The 17305-nt window shown below is 36.5% G+C and overlaps 1 protein-coding gene across 10 annotated transcripts in view; it reads right to left on the minus strand.

Moving 5' to 3' along the window:
- The window catches only part of LOC121740015 (ral guanine nucleotide dissociation stimulator), a 42655-nt gene that overhangs the window by 3387 nt on the left and 21963 nt on the right, over nt 1-17305 (minus strand). For 5 of the 10 annotated variants that reach the window (XM_042132745.1, XM_042132738.1, XM_042132692.1 and 2 more), the window contains 4 exons: nt 10012-10116; nt 1870-2021; nt 305-412; nt 80-215 (listed from right to left, as the gene is read on the minus strand). In XM_042132745.1, the coding sequence (XP_041988679.1) occupies nt 80-215; nt 305-412; nt 1870-2021; nt 10012-10116 (501 nt within the window). The other 5 variants (XM_042132754.1, XM_042132711.1, XM_042132763.1 and 2 more) reach the window with 4 other exon arrangements.

Here is a 17305-nt window from a genome sequence, read left to right on the forward strand (position 1 = left end):
TTTATACAAAGACAACAATAATAAGTTATATAAAACATTTAAGGCTACATAAAAATATGTTTACAATAAAAACATAAACCTTCGAATGTAGCTCAGAGCCAGGCAAATGAAGCTGTGTAAAGGCGAGAAGCTGCTGCAGTGCGGGATGGTGCGGGGGCTGGCGAAAGTCCTCCGGGTAGGTGTCCAACCAAACGTGGAGACATGCCACCAGAGTCCTAAAAGACGTATGGCCATTCAGCAAAGTTTAATATAGGAAGAAACAGAAAACACAACGAAACAAAATGTAAGCAAGCTCGGTACTGACTTTCTGTGCTGCTGTGAGGTATCACCCGCTGACGACACATCCTCGGCGGCTAGGGCTTCGTACCTGCGCAGGAGCAGGTCCAGAACTCTGCTGCACTCAGCAAATGATCTGAAAATACATTTTTATTAAAAAAAAACTAGCTTTCCCGGTGAACTTCGTGTTACCTAAAAACCTTCCCTGAACTTCAAGGATTATTTTAAGACTATAAATTAAGAAATTTAAAAAACCTCCGCCAAACAACTTTAAAAAGTAATGAAATAGTATATTTTACTGGCTTTAAGTTTAAATAATTCCTAAGTGTAAAGTGATATTTTAGTCCATAATTGTTGTCACGGTGTCGGTGGACCGCCAACAGTGTCTTTTGCATTTTGTATCGCCATGTCACTGATTGTCTCGATTTGGTTTGCTGAAAACTGACCCTTAAACTGTAATGTTATGTGATATCAAACATCTACATTAGTCCCCCGACACACCTTGACAACAATTATGGACTAAAATATCACTTTACACTTAGGAATTATTTAAACTTAAAGCCAGTCAAATATATTATTTCATTACTATTTAAAGTTGTTTGGCGGGGGTTTTTTAAATTTCTTAATTTAATTTTATTTCATGCTTTTTTAAACTTGTGTTGGTTATAGTGCAGAATAATTCCTATCAACGGGATCATGTTATATCCCAATGAATACCATCTAGGAATGTCCTTTTGGATGAGGCCATCAATATGAGTCCAATATGAAACCTCCACTTAGCTCCTATAGAATCCAGGTGATGCTGCAGCAGCAGCATGCAAAAATTTATTGGTTATCTACGTCTTACTAGTTGTCGCAATTAAAATGAGCCCAAACACGAAACCCTTGCTCTAAGTTGGTGAGGAGTTGGGTATCCTATTGATTACCAGGTGATGCTGCAGGACCAGGTCAACTTTCCATTAATGTGTAAATATTCATAAATGTCACGAACTAGAATGCAACAAAGCCCACCAAACGACTGCAAGTTGCTAATCGCGATTTTTCAGCATGGAGCAGGCTGATCATGATGAACTATAGCTAAGAACACTCTCAATTAAGTCAAAACCGACAGACAGACACGTCAAACTTATAACACCCCTCTTTTTTGTCGGGGGTTAAAAATTAGCAGAATCGGGTCAGCCGTTATCGAGCTATAGCGTTACTAACACAATTGGAAATCCATTTATATATATATATATATATATATATATATATATATATATATATATATATATATATATATATATATATATATATATATATATATATATATATATATATATATATATATATATATATTATATATATATTATATATATAATATATATATATTATATAGTCATAGTTAATATAGTATTTAGTTAGTAAACTTATATATGTAAACTTATTTTATTTCAAAGAATATAATATACCTTTTGAATTTGTTTGGTAGAAATTAGAAAATATAAGACTTAAATAATTATGTGGAACTTGAAACGGTATTTTCAGTTCTTGATACGAGCTCGAAAATGTGAACTCCCTTTGCAAAAGAGCTCGTAATGACAAGGCACTTACCGGTATGTAGCGAGGAAGACATTGACGTATGTGGACTCGAGCTCCCCGTCGTCGGTGGCCAGCGCCTCCACCAGCCGCTCGACGGTGCCCGCCTTCACGAACCTCACACGCACCGTCTCCCACTCCAAGTGAGAGATCTCATCATCTGATTCCTGGAATTTTCACAGTCATTTCTGAGTATGTGCTAGATGTTTAGAATATGGCTGAGCGCTGACTGTAGTAAGTAGTTAACCACAAAATGCAAATTAATACGAAGCATACCTAATTTACTTTATTTAAAATATATATATTACGTAATGAAAAGCTAAAAAGCATATTTTGGGGAAATAAGATATCAGTGCTAATGACTCTACATACGGCTCTAATAGTGTAAAAATATCGAGGTGATAACTGCAATGATAGACACTCGAAAACGATCGCTTTATTTATACTTCTAATTGGACCTTACGTCTTGGATTACCAAATTAATTTAATTTGCATAACAAATTCAACCATAGTTTGGTTGATAAAAACTAGAACGATGTGCCAGCAGCGTAGATAGGAAAAATAGTTGTACTTCTAGTGGAATTTGGAGAAAACGCCAAAAAAACACTGAATTTTTAGGATTTAATAGTATTTAAGTAAAGCCGTACAATTTTGGTAAGTACATCATTTGTTAATCCTGCAGCCTATTGAGTGCTGAGCTGTGCTGTCCAGAAATATTTATATATACCTATAGCCCATATTATTATATCGTTGTTTATTAATTGGCCAGCTCATAAACAACATCTAAATGATTTACTCGTAGGCGTAGCGTAATCTATTTAGCCCCTAATCTAAGGCTGGTATAAATAGTCAGTACTTAAGATGCGACCCGATCTCAAGACGCGGTTTGGCTTTATGATTGGTCCAAATTTTGACAGCCAACCAATCACAGAGCCTGAACCGTGTCTTGAGATCGAGATGCATCTTGAGTACTGACTATTTATACCAGCCTAAGTGTCCAAACACACCATGCCGAAGATCCGCGGCGGAAGTTCGGCATGGTGTGTCATCGGTAATTTGAAAATCCATTGCAGGCGGAATCATGCCGAAATTCCGCTGCGGTACTTCGGCAGGTGTGTTTAGACACTAACGCACGTCGCGGTAACTGCACATAAGAAGTCATTTAAGGATTTTCAATTCCCAGATAACCCTTATCTAAAAGATATAATATTATGTTATATATAATCTTATCAGACGATTGAATAAGGATGTGCCTATATTATAGTTTTCTGTTGGGTATAATGAGTGACTACATGTGCTCGTCACAAAGATGATATGCTTGTTTGGATGAGGTGAATGACGAATAAAAGGATAATATCATTGTTTGTGACGCATGAGTCATCCAACACACTCATGCAAACTGTGTATTGTGATTTGTGGAAATTGTTTACACCAAATTTTATTCAGGTTCAAAATAATTATAATATAGAATCTGAATATTTGAATATGTTGCTGTATTGTATTTTTGTTACTTAATTTTCCTAACTTTTTGTTAATTTACTAATTTTAAAAGTTTTTATTACTTTTAAAATTCTTGATTTTAACAATTTTAAGTCTTTTTAAATATTAATTTTAATATAAGGGTGTAAAAACTAAATGATAAAACATTAGGGTGTGTATGGGTTCCCTATACATACATAATATAGAGTTAACTCTAAAAGTGGCAGTAACTATTTTTCTTGACCTATTGGTCTTGAATTTTGAGCCATGAATTTTTCCATATTATACATATATAGGTACTTATATAATATGGAAAAATTCATGACGACACAAATCACATGTATCTTTAAACGAACAATTCTTGTATATATATATATATATATATATATATATATATATATATATATATATATATATAGCGGTTCGCGGCTTTTTCACACCCCCTTTATCTTCGATGTTAACAAAGCTAGGGATTTAGAATTTCGGTGACTAGGAGCAAGTATTAAAACTAGCTTAACCTCCAAATTACATAACATTTCGATAAATAGTTTAATAGTTACAGATGATCAAAGTTACTACATTTTGTCACTCATTGACTGACAGATATTCAAAATTCTAAGGTACTTCTAGCAGACTTAGAACCTTGAAATTTGGCAACAAGGTAGGTCGTTATCTACAATGACCGGGAACATTATGAAACTGGCCAAGTGCGAGTCGGACTGGCGTACATAGGGTTCCGTACCGTAAATTTGTATGGGAGCCCCCCTTAAATCACAATTTATGTACTTTTTATTACTTATTATTAAAGTTGAAATACAATTAAGTATTTTTTGAAATTTTCAAAAACCTTACTTTTACCATTATTGATATAGAGCAAAAAAGGGCAAAAAAACGTGTTTGTTGTATGAGACCCCCGATTGTTCATTTATTTTATTTTAGTTGCTCTATTAGCTTTTATAGCGACAACAAAAGTACATAATTTGTAAAAAATTAAAATATCTAGCTATTGCGGTTCTCGAGATCTAGCCTCGTGACACACGGACGGACGACAGACAGACAGCGAAGTCTAGACTCATTAGGAATTGGCTCCCGTTTTCATCCTTTGGGCAAGGAAATCTAAAAACTGAAAAGTATAATATAAATTTATTAAATACTAGCGACCCGCCCCGGCTTCGCACGGGTATAAAATAAATTATGGCCTAAGTCACTGAAAAAATGATTAAAATCGATTCAGTAGTTTGATTTTAAATCCATACTAATATTATAAATGCGAAAGTATCTCTGTCTGTCTCTCTGGCTGTCTCGCTTTCACGCCAAAACTACTGAACCGAGTGCAATGAAATTTTGTACACAGTTATTCTAGAGTCTGAGCAAGGACATAGGCTACATTTTGATGTAGGAAAATATCTTATTTCCATGAAAATATCGATGAAAATTTATTCGCATTGTGCGTGGCCAGCGCTCATCCCGGGGGTCCTGGGTTCGAGTCCCGCAGGCGGAACAAAAAGTTTTCAATGTTCCTGGGTCTTGGATGTGTATTAAAATAATATTTCAAAAATCTTAAATATATTTTATGTATAATATTATAAAAAATCCAGAAATATATCGATGCAATGAACATTTTAGTTCTAATACGATTCTTATACGTGGGAGAGCCATGCTTCGGCACGAATGGGCCGGCTCGACCGGAGAAATACCACGTTCTCACAGAAAACCGGCGTGAAACAGCACTTGCGCTGGGTTTCGTCGAGTGAGTGAGTTTACCGGAGGCCCAATCCCCTACCCTATTCCCCTCTCTTCCCTCCCCTATTCCCTTCCCTTCTTTACTATATTAACCTATTCCCTCTTAAAAGGCCGGCAACGCACTTGCAGCTCTTCTGATGCTGCGAGTGTCCATGGGCGACGAAAGTTGCTTTCCATCAGGTGACCCGTTTGCTCATTTGCCCCCTTATTTCATTTAAAAAAAAAAAAAACAGATGGCGTTTTATTTTTTACTTCATTGTAACAGAACTAATCATACTTATTAGTTATTATGTTTTTGTTTATATTTTTTAATACGTTAGAATATTATGTTTAATAATATTATCACTTGGTATAATAATAATCAATCTATCTTATCTTATTCAATTCCTACTGCATTTCTAATATACGGTACGTGACAAGTTGACAGCAGAAGGCGCTCGAAAATAAAGGAGTTCGAGTGTACCGTGTTGGCCTATATTCCATCCAGAAAATATAATATTATCAATGCAATCAACATTTTAATTCTAATATATGAAAACAGATGGCGTTTTATTTTTTACTTCATTATTGTAACAGAACTAATCATACCTACTTTATTATATATTGTTTTTATTCATAACTAGCTGTTGCTCGCGACTTCGTCCGCGTGGACTTTAGTTTATAGCGCGAGGTGTCAACACAATTTGTGTCAAATTTAAAAACTTTTTAAAACCCTGGTAAGTGGTACCCCTCTTAGGGCCGCGTTACACCGGAATGGCAGCGCTGAAAGTGCTCGCCTCGCCGCTGCCATTTCGGTGTAGCGCGGCCCTTAATTAATCAAAATACCCAAAACCAGCTGTGCAGTGTGCACATAAACTATACTAATATTATAAATATGAAAGTATCTCTGTCTGTCAGTCTCGCTTTCACGCCAAACGCCAAAACTACCGAACCGATTGTAATGAAATTTTGTGTACAGATAGTCTAAAGCCTGAGAAAGGACATAGGCTACTTTTTTACTGGAAAAAAGGGTTTTTTTTTTTTTTTATTAAAAAAAATTGTGGTCGTCTATGGACTGTTCGTCCATATCCTTTTTTTGTTATTTTATTATTTAGATTTTTCGCACCAAGGATAATTGAAATAATATTATGAATTTTAATTAATTGTGGTCCATCACGCCATGGACACTTTTTTTTTTTTTTTTTTAACATAAGTAATATATATTTATATATATACTTAGTAGAATAGACTATAATATATTATACATATAATAAATAAATATATATTTATTGTTTTATAAATTACATAATAATAATATGTTTTGAACGGTCCTCACCGTTCCGTCCCAGTCGGTGTGGCGGCCAGTAGGTCCGACATTTTCCGATTTCCTTAGATTTTATGCTGCTCCACCCTTTGCCTTTAGATGTTGTGACATTGGCTTGGTGGAGAGGGGTCACTCAAGCTGGGTGGAGTTTCTAGGGTGTTAAAGAGATATCGTTCTGTGTCGAATCTACCCGCCATGTGGCTTAGGACTTTATCCTTCCTGTCTTTTATAGCCATTTTTATGTTATAATCTCTTATGTGTTCGGTTGACACCTCCGTGGCTCTTTTTATGAAGCTTGCCACAGCGTCTCCATCAGTGTCAGTGTAATAGACACAGGTGTTAGTGTGCCGGGATATGGCTACAACTGCATGAGGAACGCTGTCATGGATTGCCAGCTTTCGGGACGGGAAAAAAGGGTTGTAAGGGGGTGAAAATGCATAAATTTGTTCAAATTAAGTTAGTTCCAAAAATTCATAATAGATGGCACCGTGCGTCTTCTACATCGCGTTGACGCTTGCTCAAAAGTCTTTCTATAAGACGTGGTATCATCTTACATTTAAGTTTAGATTTTTTTCGATTGTTATATCTATTCTACGGTATTAAATAACTCAGTACTTTATCTGTGCAGTGACGTAACCTTAAACCTATCAATGATAAATAGTTTATGGGTAAGGCTGCGTTTCCACTGAAAGCTCCGCTCCGCTTCAGTGGAAACGCAGCCTAAAGTTGTGTAATTGGGGGCTAAATAAATTTTAAAATTTGGCATAAAATATAAAGTTTAATATAAAAAAAAGAAATACTTATTGTGTGCACACTGCACAGCTGTATTGATTTAAGGGGTACCAGGGTTTTTTTTATAAAAGCTTTTGACACCAATTTTGTTGACATCGCGCGCTATAAACTGAAGTCCACGCGGACGAAGTCGCGGGCAACAGCTAGTAATTTATATTCATTACTACCCGTGGCCCTCATTGGTCGGTACTGCCGCAAATGCTAGTTTACGTCCCGCAATTTTAAATCTGTAATGTCTTCGAAAATATTAATTTAAAATTAAAATCGTAATAATTATGCTGTAAAGGGCCAAAATCAATAATGTATTTGAAGTATTTCATTGAATAAGGATTATTGCCGTATTGGTTAAAATCGCTTCGAAAATTAGCCATTATTTGAAGTTAAAAGTAAATGACAAAAAAATATGTTATTGTGGGATATATCCATAAGAGATATACTTATACGTGGGAGAGCCATGCTTCGGCACGAATGGGCCGGCTCGACCGGAGAAATACCACGTTCTCACAGAAAACCGGCGTGAAACAGCGCTTACGCTGTGTTTCGCCGAGTGAGTGAGTTTACCGGAGGCCCGATCCCCTACCCTCCCCTATTCCCTTCCCTACCCTCCCCTATTCCCTTCCCTTCCCATCTCTACCCTCCCCTATTACCCTATTCCCTCTTAAAAGGCCGGCAACGCACCTGCAGCTCTTCTGATGCTGCGAGTGTCCATGGGCGACGGAAGTTGCTTTCCATCACGTGACCCGTTTGCTCGCTTGCCCCCTTATTTCATAAAAAAAAATAAAAAATATACCATCGCGGAGTTTTCTGTAGAAAGATGGAGACCTTTTCAATGTGTACAATGCGCACCCCTGCATTGGTACTCGTACTATTATCTATTCTGTGGCATTGGTAGCGCCCACTTCGAAACGGGCGTAAATCGCAATATTTTATTTTCGCCATAACTTCTAAACCAAACGTCCAATTTTAGTCATTCAAAGAGCAAATATAATCTACTTAAACTGTACTTAGTGATGAAATTATTTATTTTGATAAGGATTATTAGCATGAGTAAAATAAATGCGTTTAAATGTAGTCCAAAAAAATCTACATTTTTAAATAAAAAATTGGTTGTTGTGCCTCACTTGACATAGATAGGTATAGTGTGTCGCGGACATTTTTGTAGATATTTATAAGATCTATATTTACTTAGAACATTGTATAGTTCTATCTTTTATAGTTTAGGCAGCGTACGCAAAATAAGTAAATTTTCTGGTTTTTTCCGAAAAACTGAAATATCTTACGGAACGCTATATTCTCCAAAATAAAAAGTGGCCTATGTTACTCGTAAATAATGTAGCTTTCGAATTGTGAAAGAATTTTTAAAATCGGTCCAGTAGTTTTTGAGCCTATTCATTACAATTAAACAAACAAACAAACAAAGTTTACCTCTTTATAATATTAGTATAGAAAAGTTGTGGCTTTGCAAGAACATTAAAAATGAGTTTCGACTTCATAATAATTATTTTACGTACAAAAGGAAAAATAGTGTTAGCAAAGTTAACAATGAAACTATGATAATTAAATTTGATTAAAATATAATGAAATCAGAACTGCGAATTACGATGTACACTCCATACTCGCTCGATAGATGGTGTAGCACTCCCTTTATATCGCGGTATCGCTTGTTTGTGGAGTATAATTATTATGGTTTAAAAAAATCCAGAATACGTCGTAATACTCAATCGAAAGTAACATCGGTGCACGAATAACCTCCTGAAAGTTCAAAAGTTGTTGGGCTATCGTCATAGAATTTGTACTTTGTAGAAGTACCTACCTGTTATTATCAATTATTTTTACGACCTAGAATATATACCTAGAGATAGAGAATGGGTGCTTAGCTAAGTACAAAAAAGTTTTAACGTGACCTGAAAAGAAAAGAAACCTTAAAAAAAGAAATGAAATCCCACCAAAACATCAAATGTAAAAAGGAGCCAAGCAAAATATTGCAAAGCCATGCAATATATCTATCGTAAAAAGTTTTCAGATCACATTCAAGCCAAGCCTTCAACTTATTTTGTAATTTAAATCAACATTCAGTGAATTTATCAATAGTTTTCTTTATTTTGTAATTATTATAGTGGATTGGCAATGAGCACTAGAGAAATATAATCAGCGACTGATTGGATTTATTGGGTACCATCGTCCACATGCGTCGTTACATACTAAAAAATACTTTACGCTTGCCGTTTGTGTAAGTATGAACTACCCCAAATATGAAGTTTTATATTTGTTTTTCTTGTGCTCATTGATGAGCCACTATAATAATTATAAAATAAAGAAAACTATTGATAAATTCACTGAATGTTGATTTAAATTACAAAATAAGTTGAAGGCTTGGCTTGAATGTGATCTGAAAACTTTTTACGATAGATATATTGCATGGCTATGCAATATTTTGCTTGGCTCCTTTTTACATTTGATGTTTTGGTGGGATAAAGTATGCATAATATGTCCCTATACAGTGTGTAACAAAAATAAGTGATAATACTTTAGGCTGTCTACGTGTTCCTTGTAGAGAGTTCACTGTGAAAGTAGCAGCTCTGAAAGACGATTTTTTTTTTCACTTTTGTATGGGCAAGGGCCCGAGCGTCACGAGTTTCCCCATACAAAAGTGAAATTTCTTTTTATCTTTCAGAACTGCTATTTTCACAGTGAACTCTCTACAAGGAACACGTACACACCCTAAAGTATTATCACTTATTTTTGTTACACCCTGTATATTAGGTACGTCTTTTACATGATCGGTTCGATATCAAACATAGTATCAGCTACTGTTAGTGCGCTATAATTTAAATACTTACACTAGAAGCGCAACGGGTGGGACGATGGTAGCGCACTTTCTTCAAATAGACTGTATATATGGCACCATCCACGCGCTCCTCGCCCCATAACCGCCATGTCGGCTGCTGGAACATACAAACAATTGCTAAATACCCACATATAATATATTATGTCACTACATTAAAAAGATACAGCAAAATCTTTCTATAGTCCTGGAAAAGTCGTTGGTAGAGTAGAGCATATGTAGTGTATGTGGCATGTGCAGTGTATCTACATAGTACATATTTAACATTGTCTTATAAACACCAGTAGTGGGGATACAGACAGCAGTCTATATAAGTTATCTATCAAGCTGTCAACAGTTCAGTTGTATAGCGGCATGAGAGGATGGACGTGCGCTCCGCTGCCCGTGGTACTGGGTGTATTAGCGACCCAGTGTCCCAAGGATTCTACAGCATAGATAACAAACCAGACTATGAATGAAGAAATTGTTTTCAGAGGTAAGAAGAGAAGGCATCTGCTGATGTCCTCTTTAAAATCATTGTGTGGTCGGTGTTGGGCGAAGAATGCAGATGACTTCTGTAGATACGTCCGTCTATGTGGATTGTGAAGAGGCTTCACGGCTTCTAATAACTACCTAGTTGCTATTGTTCCTTATCAGTTTGTTTAAATAAAGGGTGAATTAAAGGATCGAGATACAGTTTTAAAAATAATATCTAATAGACTTCAAGCCTATGAAGAAAATTAACGGGTGAAATGAACCTAGGTGAATATCGCTTAGGAGGCTGTTACTATGTCTGAAAATAACTATGAGCAGTGAGCACTATGTCGTTGACATTTCCCAGCGGTACAGGTAAGTACGCGGTGAGGTTATAAGGGTTGCAACTCATAACTTTCGGCCCCTGCGCTAGAAAAATGTACGGAGTTCATGGGTATAATATCTGTATACAGGGTGCAATTAAACCTACCTGCCAATTTTTTTTTGGGGCTTAGGTATCATTAGGTGAGTCCATTAAACCAAAAAAAATAGTGTAAATTTTTTTACAATAACATATTTTATCCCAAAAAAAATCGACGCACAATGGTCACTTCGTAAGTTAATAATAATTGCGATATTGCGACCGATCTAGTACATCGCGCCGCACAGATATCCAGTCGAGACCAGTTATGCGTAGGGGTAAAGCGGGGGTGACGCGCGGGGTGGGAGGCGGGAGGCCCGCCGGTCGCCGGCGACCGTTTAGTACCGCGCGCGTAGTTGTATAGCTGATTAATAGGGAATGTTATTATTCGACAAATTTACTATTCGAATAATTCGAATATTTTACAAAAGTTTTCGAATAATTCGAATACTTAAATTTTTTTGAAAAATGTTGAAAACTCTGAACAAAAGTAACAAAAAACTTCGTACAACCATGTACAACCTATTTTGTTAATACTACGAAGTAAGCAATGCTAATTTTTACTTTTATCAACATAAATCTTTGTAAATGACATAGTTAATTTTTATCGTTAAACACTTTAAAAATGTATATTTTAAGGTTACAGCTGGGCAATAAAAGAAAGGTTGTAAAGTGTAAACCGTTTGTGTCCGGTTGGTTAGGTCTGAACGTCAAAATGATCTACGTAACGTACGTACTTCAAAAAGAACTTTTCCCAAAATGACTGATTTACTATAGGTCTTTATTATTAAATGTCGGAAATCCGTAAAGCCAAACACAAGAGGGTACATTCAGCTCCATTATGTATTAACCCAGGAAAATTAAACATTCGACCTCGGAATAATTCGCATAGAGCTAAAAATTTGTGTGTTGAGACGTTAATTACAGCGTTATAAATAAATCCTCAAAAATCCAAATGATCTACAATCTTGTCCTACTTATTTCTATGATAGAATGTATGATTTGGTAGAAAAACGGGGAAAAAAATATTTTCATACCTTTGACCTTGAATAAAGTTTTTGGCACAAGGAGGATCGCCGGGGATTTTTGAGAAATTATTTATAATTTGAGAGCTTGTTAAAATGTCAAGTCTTCTTTTTCATTCATAAGAAAAACGAAAGAGGTAACGTGATACTAATTCGAGCATTAACTTTAACAGTCGTTGGTGAAATTGGGGCAAGACAATGTGCAAAACGCGCTAGACTTTGCTTAGAGCAAAACGGATTGCAGTTTGAACTCGTTTGAACTATGCTAAGTGTAGACAAGATGGAAGTAAATAAGATTTAGAGGTGGGTTGTTTTGATTTTTATTTTTTTATTAGTTGTACTGCACGTACTTAAGTTAATTAAATTTTTTAAATACGCCTAAATGCAAAGGATGTGGTTTAGATTTATCATAAATTTCTACAGTGCTTATTTTTCGTAATTAAAAAGTTGTAATTTTCGATTCTTTTGATGTGTATCAATTAATTTTATTCTAAACATACCTGTCTACATCCTTTACATTTGACGGTCCTTAGTTCGTCAAAGTATGAAGGGAAAATTCGCAACTTATGATAATAACTAGAATGCAGTGACGGATTAGCCCTTAATCAAATTAAGCAATTGCCTAATGCATCACGTCTGAGGGGGCACCAGAAGAGTAAAGGTTCAAAGACCAATTCTAGTTGAGATACGGATAGGGGGGCCCACAGGCATGGATTGCTTAGGGCATCAAGTAGTCTTAATTCGTCACTGCAAGAATGTCAATGGAAGGGCGGGGCCGCGCATGTGTCCATATTTTGTGGTGTTTGGTAGGATAACTTTCGGAGGCTGTTTCTCAAAATTTTAGTACTGAGTGATTATAAAAGAAGAAATACGTGTATTTTTATTTTTAACAAGGATCAATATATCCAAATTTGGCAGGAATGTTAAATTGCACCCTGTATTATAATTTGTATGTATACTAAAGGAATTACAGGTACAAGTGCGTTTTAAAGTGGTGGTGCCGAAAGTCAGTGGAAGATTTTGATTCGCCGACAGTACCTAATTATTGTAGAAACAATGTTGGTCATTTATGGCAGACGGCACCAGTGTTAGAGCGCAAACGCAATGAATTTATTTCAGTAGCTGCAAATATAATAATTTAGCAGATCCCGTACACTTTAGTGACTCTTACATAGTCGTCATCGAAGCCACTGTCGAATAGCACCGGCTCGGCCCTACTGACGCCGCAGATTCTCCACATGGCCCATGTCCGCGACGGTCGCGTCACTGCTCAGCTGAGCGCACTTTCACTACCATGTCGCGTCTTCGCATGCAAATACTACGGCGGCGGAATCAATCAGCACGGGGCTCGGGGGTAGCGAGCTCCGAGCTCAGACACGCGTGACGCGGGAGAAATCGCCGGCACTCCGCAGGCGGCACACTTACACCCGGTATCCGGCTAGACGCGTTCTCTCGCGGAGCGACTCGTAACAGTCGTAACCCATTAATACTGCCACTATCACCGAAATCACTAATTATACCTATTACAAAACTCGAAAGTGTTCTCGTCGATTGGCGAAACTATTTTAAACGTGTTCGAATTTAGCATATCCTCTTTCCCTCGGACGTAATCGGCGTTATCTAATTTATGTTTCACTATTAAAACATTCACACTATAAAACACGAGCACGGCCAGTAGGAGCAGTGTTTCAATGTATCTGTCACCTTGCACACAGTTTCCTTGAAAAAATCTTATGGCTTACACGAGTACGTTCCACGACACACATCAACTTGAATGTAGAAATCACTTTAAATAAAAATTCACATTTAATATTGCACTATTTCAATCAATTGCAAAGTAAGTAATATCATATAGTATTTACTGCAATCAGCCGCGGCCGTCCGGAGACTGCTCTACACTGCTCTACAGGAGAGATCGCGTGGAAAACTAATTTCAATACAGCATCAATGAAGCCAGCTGCCGGTAAATACTTCGTAATCGTGACTACTACGTCATTACTGTGCATTGTAGTGAATCATTTTGACTTAACCGCAGAGTTACAAAGTACTACTAGCGTGACTTCACCTGTTACTACTTTATCATAAAATACAATAATTAACATACATTTATGTTGATATCTAAAGTAAAAATAATAATTATTAGTTATTGATAACATTATCCATACGATTTGATAATAAAGTTATTGATATTGATAATTAATTTACTTAATAAATTAAGTATTCATTTCGGCGATAAAAACAAACCCCTAAAAACACGGGCAGTGGCCGCATTGGGCACACTAGAGCGGCCGCTTAATCGGGCGATTGAATCCATCTCAAAAAACTGTTAACTATGAGGTGCTGCCAGTTGCCACACTTTTTTTTTAATTGTAATGCAACTAGAATTGACCCACGGGCAGAAAATGGTGCAAAATAGAGCTATAGTTGCAATTACTTAAAACACAGCTCCCCAAACAGTGGCTGCCTTAATACCCATTGCAAGGCCCCGGACGGAAGGATTTTGCGAGGCCCTTTGTCTTAAGAAAAAATATCCTACAAGAGAGAGGACCCGAAAGGAAGAGCGATTGTCCTGTTCGCCATCCCCTAGGGCCGCCACTGTCCCCAAATTGATGCGAGCTGCCGCTGCTGTAAATTGCTGATGTTATGTCCGTCGCAATCGACAATTTCCTAGGATTGATCAATAATAATAATCATTATAATTTTTTGCCTTAAAATCTTTTGCCTTAAGATACTTAAAAATTAGATGGTAGAGAATATAGGCGTCGCATTTTAAATATAAGCTATTATAATAGTTGAGGTCCCTATAATTTATAGGATAATTCACATTTCAAAGCTTCCACATGCCACGTGAACTCACGTGATGTACATTTTGATGAAGCTATAAAACGGCTCGATTGGGTAAATTTTCATTCAAATGAATTTTTCAAAGATGCCGAATGAAAATGCCAATAAACAAAAATACAGGCTTAATGTTATATAATCACTTGATTTAATAGTAGGAGACTAGATTATAATAGGTGGGAATGTTGCAGTCCAGCGGTTAGGCACATTGTTATGTATATGTAACGGATATATCTACCGTACCGCAACACGTTATGCGGTGATGGAACCTAATAGCACTTAATTACACGACAGCAATTGGTGAGGTGAGGCCGACAATTCAACAATGATAACGCAAGGACAAGGCCGTTATGTAGTCTGAACTCTGAAGGGCCCTGGCCCCTGAGGCAAACGAAAATAAAATTTGACCACCCACAGATTTCGATTGCGTGAGACATCGTGCAAATCTGTCAATCCAGAAATTGCATCTACGCGTCGCGTTGCGTTGCGGTCTGAATTATTGACCCAAGGTCGTCATATTCTGTCGGCTGGGTTTGACAAAACGTGACCAAAATAGGTATGTAAGTATATATATATGTATAGGTCGGCCATTGCCTATGAATCTTAACTTCTCTGATAGTACATAATAATAATATTATGTAAAATGTATTAATAGCATTGAAAAAAGTTTTAAAGAAAAATTAGTGTTCAGATTTTCCATTTTTGTCGAATTAGGTTCTAGGAATAATTAAAACTAGACAATTATTTGACGCAGTGGTATTTTCCCTATGTCGTATGACGTATGTACCTAAAGTGAAATAATAGGAAAAGGTTTCTGCATTGTGCAGACAGTAATGTTTTGATCAAGGGCTTTTGCCTGTTATTTTCTGTCGAATCGGTAGCAGCTAAAGAAGGGGGAGGGGGTGGCGTGGTGGGCGGAGACTGCTATCCTCGGCATTCGCCGCTATATTTAGATTTAAGATTTTACAACGGTACCATCACTCAAAATCGATATTTTATACTGGGGCACTTATAGATTTTACGCGATCATAATATTGTGCATGCTGATTTTATTGACTCTGCTACTTAAAACTCTTGATACTGAGGGGTAAGATTAAGAATGAGTTGCTGTAGATAGCAACTTAGAAGACGTCTACTGTCTAGTCTACGTCAGGTACTCACGTTAACCCCTTAAAACGTTAACAGAACAGATTTGTACACGTTTTGGTACGTTATATTATTCAGAAAGTCAATTTTTAAATCACAAATTATAATAATAGTATACAGTAGACTTCACTAGAGTACCTATCCCAGCCACAATCCCAGCCGTCATCAGCGTCACAAGCGTAACGGTCGCGCTTGGTCGACACTCGCCAACCTCACTACACTCTTGGCCCTTTTAAGGTTCGGGATATTTGTCTAACTCTAACTTTGTCTACTAAGTGTAATATTACATTAAAATTCACACGACATGATGACAAGGACAGTTAGTTATGTGCTTCTTTTGCTAAAACTATTAAGGGAGTACCTAATCTACAGTTTGGACTCTACAACCGAGTTTCCCAAAGTGGGTTCAGGAGTTCCGTAGCATAGTCACAGAATATAATATAATAGTACTCCGGCATAGTCACGGCATAGCTAATCGTGGTGGGACGTTTCGCAAAAAAAAAATCCACTTCCATAGGTAATATCACGGTTAAATAACTCATATATATTATTTTAAGTAATTTGGGGTAGGGTAGACCAAGATGTGTGAATAAATGAATCTTTACATCTTTAATAGAGTTCCCAAGAATTCAGATCCCAACCAAGACCCAGTAGACCCAGTAGTCACCGGACCTCAGGGACCAGTACACCTTTATTTCCAAAGGTTCCATTATAATAGATTATGAATGTATTTCGTCAACAGTTGATTTTTGCCATTTCAATAATTGCAAATGGTACATTTAAAACTTAATATAATGTACTTTTAGACAAGTCTTTTTGTTATGAATTTATCTCCTTACAAAAATTCACACATTACCAAGTTAGCATACAAATTAAAAACATTACGTAGTTACAGAAAATCACTTGCTTTAAATATTATCTAGGTTTGGGGCTGAATAATGAATGTATAATATCGTAGGAATTAAAAACAGCTGAACTAGGTCTGGGAGCGTAGGTCGTTGCTCCCTACACCTCTGCAATCGATACTACAGCCTGCATTCTGCAAACATGACTCAAATCTTTTTACGACGCACGTCGTACATAACAGACCTAATTATTCACATTTTTTTAATTGCGGACTTAACGGATTCTTATTGATACAGCCTATATGGCTGCTGTTAAGCATTGGTGTTTCATCCCACATAAAATCGGGTTTTGAGTTAATAATGCAGTTTTGTTCTTTATAACATAAGGTTTACGACAGTGAAATCCATTTTTTTGAAAACCCACTGTAGCATATTCTAGAGTACAAAAATGGTTAATGCCCATTCCTCTTAGTGAGGTTTTGTATACAGCATTTATGTACTATGTTTCTAAAATGATTTGCGCTTAAACCGCTGAACCGATTTTGATAAAATTTTGTA

Source organism: Aricia agestis, chromosome 1 (assembly GCF_905147365.1).
Source record: "Aricia agestis chromosome 1, ilAriAges1.1, whole genome shotgun sequence".
In the NCBI taxonomy this organism is placed as follows: domain Eukaryota; kingdom Metazoa; phylum Arthropoda; class Insecta; order Lepidoptera; family Lycaenidae; genus Aricia; species Aricia agestis.